The sequence below is a fragment of the Rhinopithecus bieti genome, unplaced genomic scaffold (genome assembly GCF_001698545.2).
Source record: "Rhinopithecus bieti isolate Rb0 unplaced genomic scaffold, ASM169854v2 scaffold_20101, whole genome shotgun sequence".
Taxonomy (NCBI): domain Eukaryota; kingdom Metazoa; phylum Chordata; class Mammalia; order Primates; family Cercopithecidae; genus Rhinopithecus; species Rhinopithecus bieti.
The window spans coordinates 2872305-2883045 of NW_016810242.1; the positions used below are offsets into that span (position 1 = coordinate 2872305).

General features: G+C 38.6%; 1 protein-coding gene across 4 annotated transcripts in view; it reads left to right on the plus strand.

The window, feature by feature from the left end:
- RASAL2 (RAS protein activator like 2) overlaps nt 1-10741 on the plus strand; it is a 405409-nt gene that overhangs the window by 215982 nt on the left and 178686 nt on the right. For all 4 annotated transcript variants that reach the window (XM_017891678.1, XM_017891679.1, XM_017891680.1 and 1 more), the window contains exon 2: nt 628-755. In XM_017891678.1, coding sequence (XP_017747167.1) covers nt 628-755 — 128 coding nt within the window. The remainder of the gene's footprint in view (nt 1-627; nt 756-10741) is intronic.

Genomic DNA, 10741 nt, shown 5'->3' on the forward strand with positions numbered 1-10741 from the left:
GAAATGAGACAGCTGGGAATTGCTGAGACATTTTGCTTTAATATTGGGTACCTCCACCTTTAAGAAACATCATGGTAATATATTTAGATCTTTCCTTAAGAAAATTATTTTCTATGTTTTTAAGATCTTGCTGGCCTCTAGTGGTAATATGATGCTGTTGTTTAAACATTTTCAATTCTTATGAGTGTAAAGCCATTTGGAAGGCCTAGTCTGCTGATAAATTTACTCTCAGAGTTCTGGGTTAACAGTGTTCTCAAAGTATACATGTAACATCATCTTTCTCCTAAAGACTAGGGAAGGTGTCTGAGTTACTGTGTCTCTGTACTTTGAATGATACTGGTTAAGCTCTGAAGCAACCTCTCATTATTATAGTTTATGTACAGTGGTAATTACTATGTAAAGTTTGCACTAACAGTTCTTCCCTCTTCTCTGAAGGTTGTAGGGCTATTTTTTCCTTATTCTGTATGTAACAGTTTTCATTTTCTTCAGAGGAAGCTTTAAATTTACCATTGAGATTCATGTTTAGGTTCACCTCTTTATTTGATTTGGAAGAATTTTACATTTGAAGTACTGGTTTACTAAGCAAGATAATGATTTGTCACTTTTTTTTTCCCTTTTGTCATGCAGATGTGAAAGGGCCACCCACGCATCGTCTGTCTTGTGGTCAGTCACCCTACACAGATACAACAACATGGGAGCGGAAGTATTGCATCCTCACAGACAGCCAGTTGGTATTGCTCAACAAGGAGAAGGAGGTGAGGTGGATATTATTCAGGAAAGTTACTTTCCTTTTCTGAGTAAATTCCTGAAATCACCTAGTTTTTGTTTGCATTTGGTAAGTTGTATTATAAAAATAAAGGCTTGATGAAGATATAGGTAAGTCTAAAAGGCTGCTAATGTCATAAAGATATGTTATCTTCATGAAGGAGTGGGTTTCACAAGATAGGGCTGGATTTTCACTAAGAAACAGTGGAAGAGACACTGAGTTTAACTGAGGAGTTTGGAATGGGAAGGGGTTGGATTGTATAGGCCTGGCCCTGAAAATGGTCTACAGGGGCCATTGGAAATTACATCAGTCTACTTCCTAGCAAAAACAAATGTCATTAATTGGATTAATTGAAAGAGTTTATCGAAGGGACTATTTGCAGAGTGTGGGTAGCATAAAGGACCTATCAAAGGATGAGGAAGCACCCACGAGCTAGCAATCGCAGAAAACAGTTATCACCCTAGGCTTCCAAGGCAAGGGAAGAAAGTGATGTTTCTGGAACCTAGAGAACTGTAGCTGCATAAGAGAGCTGCTTGACAGTTGCTGTGGTTATGCACAAAAGAACACAGTCTCTATCTATACCAAACAAAAATGGCCAGCAGGGAGGAAGTAAGACAGAATAAACACTCCAGCTCTTTTCTTCTGCCTTCTGATTTCTTGCCAGTGTTACCTGTTGGCTAAATCGAACTCAAAGGCAGAAAACGATTGCTTTTTGATGTATGCTGTAGAGGTCAGCTTCCTGAAACATGGCGAGGTCAAGAAGGGTAGAGAGTAGAATAGATCTGGCGAGGTAGACAGAATGTAACCATGACAGACGTCTAGTTCTAGGTGTACTTTCTGTTCTTCTAAATTAAAAAACTCTTATACTTATCACATGCTATTACTATTTTATTTCTCCAACTGTTACAGTTTACAAATCCTTCCACAGCCATCTCATTTATTTGCTTATTGGTGATTAATCAGATAATTGTTATCATTCAGATTTGGTGTGGTAAAACTACTCCATAAAATCATCGTAATTCCCAATTTCCACCATTTAAAAAAATAAGTGAATATAATATTGACAAAGAAGAGGAATAATGAAAGGGAAGGAGAAGATGTGATTCAATGAAGGAGAAAGATTAATTGCCAAAACTATATAAATAACTAGAAAGATGTAGGTAGAATATCCATTTAGTAAGTTACCTTCCAGAAAGGTGAGTTCAAAAGAAGCAAAGAATAGGAAACACATTTCTTAATTCTCGTCTGTGGATCCCTACCTCCCCTTTCTTTTATCTTGCTCCTCCTTCCTTCCCTGTCCCTTCTCTTACCTGTCCCTTCTCTTTCTCAGCATTTTTTGATGTGGTAAAGATAATACCAATAAAACAATTTCAGTTTCTTCTTGTATTTTAATAGGCATTGCTTACTTTCTTTCTTTCTTTTTTTTTTTTTTTTTTTTTTTTTGAGACGGAGTCTCGCTCTGTCGCCCAGGCTGGAGTGCAGTGGCCGGATCTCAGCTCACTGCAAGCTCCGCCTCCCGGGTTTACGCCATTCTCCTGTCTCAGCCTCCCGAGTAGCTGGGACTACAGGCGCCCGCCACCTCGCCCGGCTAGTTATTTGTATTTTTTAGTAGAGACGGGGTTTCACCGTGTTCGCCAGTATGGTCTCGATCTCCTGACCTCGTGATCCGCCCGTCTCGGCCTCCCAAAGTGCTGGGATTACAGGCTTGAGCCACCGCGCCCGGCCAAGCATTGCTTACTTTCAAGGGCCTTGTTAATATGCCTCCATGTAGAGCTTGCTTATTCTTTTTCTCTTGCCATTGAAAATATCTTTTACTTTTGTTATCTTCTCCCTACCTATAACCCTTTTCCAGTATTTTAATATTCTTAAACTTAATTTTATTAAAATAACTGAATAAAGGTCAGACTTTTCTAGAACAAGTTGTTTATGTTGCTGTGTTTATATTAAGTAGATACATAATAAAAATTGGTAAAGTAAATATTAGTATAGGACATTTCTAATTATCAAACTATTCAAAATCTTCATTTTAACCAAATGTACCGTCAGCAGTCTTTTCTCAGAGCTATTAATAAGGAGTAATATAAACAAATCGTTTGCCATCTTTTGCCCTTACCTACATTTTATTCCGTTTAGTACTGTAAGAGATGAAATAGCTTTAAGTATAGACAGCAGAAAGTCAAGAAGCATGCCTTTTCCAGAACCAAGGTGCAAATTAATGAATTGAGTTACCTGCACTTGGGCCACCTTTTGTCTCATAAAATAACTGTCCATAATAAATAATTTTCTATAATAACATCTAATGTACTTTATCCCTTTTTATGCCCGTCATCATGAGTAACCCTAAACACCTGGGGAACCCTTATCTCCCACGCTGTATGTGCTCTCCCTGTGGCTCTGTGTATTCTCTTCTTTGACACTGTCTTCCACTCATCCTTCCCCACCTCTTGAAATCCTTTCACTATATCCACTGCAATTCCAGGTTCATCATCAGCAAAACCAGCTGTTTCTTCCACCTCTTATCTGAAGGGATCCCTTAACTTCTTAGTCTTACAAGAACTGAGATCTTCCCTGAGGACACTACCTTCCATAAAGTTTTGTCAGTGGATGGCTGTTTTTCCTCGTACTATAATGTCTGTGATAGGTGCCTTCCTCTTTCATGGCTGCTGTCTGTTCTCCCTTGTTTTCCCTTTAATCCAAACTTTGAGTCTCACATTGTAGTTATCTTTATTTATTTATTTATTTATTTATTTATTTGAGATGGAGTCTCTTTCTTGTTGCTCAGGCTGGAGTGCAATGGTGCGATCTCGGCTCACTGCAACCTCCGCCTCCTGAGTTCAGGCGATTCTCCTGCCTCAGCCTCCCAAGTAGCTGTGATTACAGGCACCCACCACCATGCCCAGCTAGTTTTTTGTATTTTTAGTAGAGATGGGGTTTCACAATGTTGGCCAGGCTGGTCTCGAACTCCTGACCTCAGGTGATCCACCCGCCTCAGCTTCCCAAAGTGCTGGGATCACAGGTGTGAGCCTCCGAGCCTAGCTTTTTTTCTCATCTGAAAAAAATAAAGCCTGTATTAACCTCACTTGTACCTCCAGATCCCATCCCTTTCTCTTCTCTCCTTTATAACAAAAATTGTCAAAACTTCTATGCTCATTGTCTTTAATTCCTGTTCTCCCTTAAATCTATTCCAATCAAACTCTTACCCACATCCCTGCCAGAATTGTGCTTCTTAAGCTCACTAGTGACCTTCCCAGTGTTAAATTCAGAGGTCAGTTCTCAGTTCTCATCTTAATCTGTTAATGGCATTTATTGCAGTTGATCACTCATTTCTTCTCCTAAAGTCACTTTTCTTATTTGGCTTCCATGACACTGTGCTCTTTCTCTTTCCTGCCTCTCTGGAAGTTTCTTTTGAGTCATCTTTACAGATTTCTCTTCTTCTCTCCAAATCTTCACATGGAAGTGGCATAGAGTTCAGTCCTGGGACCTTACTTCCTTAGGGATCTCATCCCATTTATCGTCTTGAGACTGTAAATGTCCTCTAATGCTGATGATTCCTAATTTGACATCTTAAAAATACATAGCACTGTTCTCTCTCTCTTAAAGAGATTGAGTCTCACTATGTTGCCCAAGCTGGTCTGTAACTCTTGGGCTCAAGTGATCCTCCCACCTCAGCATCCCAAAGTGCTGGAATTACAGGCATGAGCCACTGCACCAGACCATCTCTCTTCTCTAGACTTGTATATCCATCTGTGCATTACACATCTCTACTTGGATATGTAAGAGTCATTTCCAACATGCCCCACACTTCAGCCCTAATCTTCACTTCATAACTTACCAGAGGTAAGTTATCTCCATTAATGGCAACTCCATCCTTCCAAGTTTCAAAGGCCAAAAGCTTCCCCAACTTGCTACTTTCCAAATGTACTGTCTTTGTCATTATTTCATGAGTACATCAGGCATGTTCCTCCCAAAGGCCTTAGTCTTGACTTTTTCTTTGCATGGAACATTCTTCCCTCTTATATTTGCATGGCTCATTTTCTCACCTCCTTCATCTCTTTGCTTACATACCGTATACTTAGTAAGGCCAACCCTCACTAACCTATTTTAAATCACTACTGCTGCCCACATCTCTATCCAGAACTTCTGGCCTAATTACCTGGCTCTAATATATGTTTTATAGTGCTTGCCACCTGCTAAAATGCCATATAATTTATTTATTATGTTTACTGTCCTTCATCTCCTACTGGAATATAAGCTTTGGAGCAAATATTTTGTCTATTTTGTTCAAGGATGTATCCACCAGTTCTTCAAACAGTTCCTGATGAAACATAGGAAACTCTCAATAAATATTTGTTGAATGAATGTTGCAAGAGCCAAATTATAAACTTTTATTTCTGAATGTCTATTTCCTTAATATAAGTTGAATAGAAGATATATTCTATCCTTTCTTTCTATATCTACCCAGAACATGCAGCTTAATTCTTTATTTTTCTAAAACTAATAAAAGAGGAGAAAATAATTGATGGGGTGCTTTTCCACAGTTGAATACATGATTCCATCTTTATTTATTGAGCACCTATCATTATGTGTAGTATTGTAGTCACAAAGATGCAGTTTTGTTGAGACATACTGAGGTAAAATAAAGTTAAAACCATTTGAAATTAGATAGCAGTGGTAATTGCACAACATTGTGAACATACTAAATGCCGATGAATTATTCACTTTAAAATAGTAAATTTTATGTTATATAAATTTTGCTTCAGTAAGTTTATTTGTATTTTTTGTTTGTTTGTTTTTTGTTTTTGAGACAGAGTCTCACTGTGTCATCCAGGCTGGAGTGCAGTGGCGCAATCTTAGCTCACTGCAGGCTCCGCCACCTGGGTTCACTCCATTCTCCTGCCTCAGCCTCCCTAGTAGCTGGGACTACAGGCGCCTGCCACCACACTTGGCTAATTTTTTTGTGTTTTTAGTAGAGATGGGGTTTCACCATGTTAGCCAGGATGGTCTTGATCTCCTGACCTTGTGATCCACCCACCTAGGCCTCCCAAAGTGCTGGGATTATAGGTGTGAGCCACCACACCCAGCCAAGTTATTTTTTAATTGTAATATAACCATAAGAGATTAACTGAGATATGGCCTAGGATGGATTATAGTATGGAGTGGAGAATGCCAATAAAAGTGTTTTACAGAGAAATTTATGCTTGGGCTGTATCTTAAGGGACAAATAAGGGCTCATGAGGAGAAAAAGAAAGAGTGTGTATAATGATACCAAGTCAAGAAACATATGTCTCTTTGGCAAACTGCAAAACATTCAGAGTTCATGAAACATGGTTTGCAAGAGGAAAAGTGATAGTTAGCAGGAGCTAGGTAATGAAGAACCTTGAAGGCTATGATGAGGAATTTGGATTTTATTCCGGAAATGATCTGGACCAGGGAAAGGGTATTTAGCAAGGTAATAACATCATCAGATTTGCTTCTTAGAGAAGTAACTCTGTTGATTATATGGAAAATGAAGTGAAAGGGTTTAGAACCAAATAGATGAGTTACAAGATTATTGCAGTAGACCAGATGACGAATAATGAAGGGATAAATTTACAAAACAGTTTACAAAAACAGTTTAATGCCCTCAGACAGGTGTTTATGTTCTGCCATTATTATATTGGGAAAATTGAATTAAATCTCTAGGAAAAGAAAATGTGAAGCCATTGCTTTACATTGCTTACTTGAATAAGTTTAACTTTCTGTTAATTTCATTACATGAAAAGATTATAAATCCATTTTTTGTGTAGGGACCAGAATATGCTGTCACCCTTCTACCTTTCACCCACACTTAAGAATTATAAAGAATATGGGATGGGCGTGGTGGCTCACGCCTGTAATCCCAGCACTTTGGGAGGCTAAGGCAGGCAGATCATGAGGTCAGGAGTTTGAGACCAGCCTGACCAATATGGTGATACCCTTTCTCTACTAAAAATACAAAAATTAGCTGGGCGTGGTGTCGGGTGCCTGTAATCCCAGCTACTCGGGAGGCTGAGGCAGGAGAAATCCTTTGAACTCAGGAGGTGGAGGTTGCAGTGAGTTGAGATCGCACCATTGTACTCCATCCTGGGCAACTGGGTGAGACTTTGTCTCAAAAAAAATAAATAAATAAATAAAGAATTTAACTCTTATCCTTGGATTTTGCATTGAATAATTTAGAATTTCTTAAAATGAGTTTAAGGAATTTCCTGCTAAAATTACCTAAAAAGGTGATTTTAAACTTTAATCAAATCATCATGAGGGTGTTTATTGCTGTGTTAAAAAGATTAATTAAAAGAATTCTGTAAGGATTTAAACTGATCCTTAGCCAGGCACTGCTGGAATGTGGGAGGATTATATTAGTCTAGTATCACTTATGTATTAAGTCAGTGTGTGGGATCTTTTAATGCTTTCTCTTAACTCTACATGTTTCTTGTCAGAACTGAGGAAAAGTCTATTTGAGGAGCATACATGGGAAGAGTGTTAAATATTCCAATTACCAATCTGGGAATGTAGCAGAAGGGTAGATTGAGGCAGAATGCTGAAAGAGAAGCTTGCTGGGAGTGTCACCTTGAGAAATAACTTATTGGTTCAGTAAACTGCTTCATGCAAATTGTGCCAAATAGATATTGCTTATGTGCTATGAAATATACTTCCTTGCCTGGGTGCCAGGAAAGGCCCTAACTGGCTTGATACCAACCCAGTTCAAAGAGGGCACAGGAGATCATTTGACTTTCATTTTGCTTGCAAGAGATGAGACCAAGTAAACTTGAGATTAAGGAGTTGAGGGAAATGATAGAGAAGACAAACATGAACCCCTCTGAGGTACAGCCATTATAAAAAATACAAAAGAAACCTGAATTTATGAGTTTATTTCTTTTGCCAATAACAGTCTATTAGGCAGGGTACATTTGACTCCATTTTTCTTAATGCAAACTCTACTTTCTGTATTTGGAATGTTTAAGGCTGGATTCTAGTGTATAGGCAGCAGGGCATTTAAAATGATACTTTTAAATATTTTAAAACATTTTTCTTTTGAAAGTGTTTACACTCAGGTATGTTGAAAATATCAGTTTTTGTGCAAATAGCTAAAAATTAACTGTTGTTTATTCTGGGGTAAGCTACCTATGACATATTTCATTCAGAACCACTTTTAAATTATTCAATAGATATATAATATGCCCTTATATGTTATTCACTATGTTAGGAGCTACAAAGAACAAGACAGATCTTCTTTCCTCTTTCTCCCCGTAACAAAGTTAGTGGTAAAAATAAGACAATTTTAAAGTGACATTTGATAAATAACACAAGTAAATGGATAGAATAAGAGAAAGAAATCCATTTATTATAAAAAGAACCTTGGCCTAACTAAATATGTCATTAAGATGCCACTGGCAATGGGGATTTACCAAAGGAAAGCTTAATAAAAGAAGCAATTTGATCAGTTAGGTGTTATAAATATTAATCTGTAGGATGTATTGGAAGAGCAAGACACAGGAAAGAGAACAATTAGGAGTCTGCCATTCCTCAGATCTAAAAGCTTGAGTGTCTTCTCAGTGCTCCCCATGCATGGTCTGGTATTTCAGCCCTCCTAACATGTTCATAATATATTTTGGTGTTCTATCCCTTTTCTCCTTCTTAAGAGGCTCTAGCCAAATTGGCCTACTCCCTATTCCAAAACAAAACAAAAAAGTCATATACTTACCAATTTCTTGGCTGATGTTATGGCTTTTTCCTTTGCCTAAAATGGCCCCCATCTCTACCTCTCATTGATTTACTTGTGAACTTTTTTAAGGTTTGGGGATTTACTGGTAAAGTACAAGCGGTTAACTTACATGGAATTAGTTGCATAAATGAATAATTATAATTTAACACAATAAGTGTAATGACAGAGAAAGATGTATTACTGGAGAACTAAATGGAAGTGTACCTTAACCTTCCCTTAGGGGACTGATAGAGGAGGAAGATTCCTGGGAAAGGCAATGCCTATCCTAAGCCTCAGGATGAACAGGAGTTTACCTTACAGATGTAGAATAGAAAAGAAAGAGGGAAAGCATTTCAGGATAAGAGAACAAACTGAGCCATGGCACTGAACTACAAAATAGGGAATGTACTAAAAAACTGCAAGCAATTTGGTATTTCTAGAGTGAAGTCTAAAACTGAGCACAAAGACAAAGACAGTGGCCGGATGTAGAAAATCTGGTGTACTATATTAGGGAGCTTCCACTTTATAGGATAGTAGTTTTTAAGCCCTTTTTTAAACAGAAGGATACTTTCTTTGTAGAAAAGCTTATACAGAAGCCCTGTATAACAGATATACTGAAAATGATGTTCAGGTTGAAGCAGAGATACTCCCCCCAACTCCCACATACTTCCATACACAAACACACCACCACTTCTTTGAAAACCACTACTAGAGGCAAAGAACTGCTGAAGGGCTTTAAACCTCAGAATGACATGATCATATTTGCGTTTTGGAACTATTATGATAACTATGTAAAGGATAGGTTTAAGGGGCAGAAGGTCCCAGGCAGATACCAGTGAAGAAACTCTTGCAGGAGTTTGGTTAAGAGATAAATAGAGGCTTTTGGAACCAGCTATGACAGAATGACTGGTACAAAACTGGCCCTCCCACTGTAAAAAACAAAAAATAGGACACCACCCCCTCTTTATCTATCGATCGATCCATCCATCCATCCATCGAAAGAGAGCATGTGTGTGCAAGCACAGCTATTTTCAGGCATTGGACAATAGGCAGCCCCTGTGGTGGTCACCATTGCCCAAGTGTCTGCTGCGTACTATTTCCCAGCTGTGGTGCTGTAATCTGGAGGCCAGGTCAGCCAGAGTACAGTAGACTCACTGAGCTGAGGAGGCACAGAACAGAATTTTGCATCTGAAAGGGCTGGAACCTGCTGGGTAGGATACCAGTCTTTGGCCAAGGGCTGGAGTACACATATCCAGGGAAAGACTACATAGGCTTTCCAGAGAGAAACTGAAGTATTGAAAACAGAATAAAGATACTAGTGGTCATGCTGAGCAATGACAGAGATCTGACCCTGCCAGTGAGAAATCTGTTTAAAACCTGACCACTCCAGGAATCCAGCTGAGATACCGGAAAAATCATATCTCAAAGTTGTGGAAATTGAGGTTTATTAAAGCCAAATGATTTATTTATACCTTCACACTTAGTACTGGTAGCCAGGGACTAATAAGTGAATAATTAGAATTGGAGATACAGAGTATAGATCAGTGGTTCTCAACTTTACATGTCTAGAATGTCTGGAGTGGTCTAAGCATTGGCATTTTTTTTTCTCCTAAAAAAAAAAAAAATGAAAACAGGATACATGTGCTTAGAATGTGCAGGTTTGTTACATACGTACATGTGTGCCATGGTGGTTTGCTGCACCTATTGACCCGTCCTCTAAGTTCCCTCTCCTCACTCCTCACCCCCCAACAGGCTGTGGTGTCTGTTGTTCACCGCTCTGTGTCCGTCATTGTTCAACTCCCATTTATGAGTGAGAACAGCACTGGTATTTTTTAAAGTTCCTATAGGTAATTATAAGTTGCAGCTGAGGTTGAGAACATCTGTTATACATGACGCTTTGAGATACTTATCCATGACAGGAAGGAGAGAAAACAACACCTTAAGGCAGTGGTTCGCAACCTTAGTGAGCATCAGAATCAGTTGGAGGCTTGTTAAAAGACAGATTGCCCAGCTCTACCCTGAGTTTCTGATGCAGTAGGTCTGGGGTGGGGACTGAGAATGTGGTTTTCTAACAAGTTCCTGGGTTATGCTGTTGCTGCTGGTACCTAGACCACTTGTTTTGAGAACCAGTGCCTTAAGGAAATAAGAAAGTTGAGGAATTTTTTTTCTTTAAAGTACTGAAACATCCTCTTAAGCACATAGTAGTCCTGAGCATCTTTTTAGCATTCTTTTTTTTTTTTTTTTTTTTTTTTTTT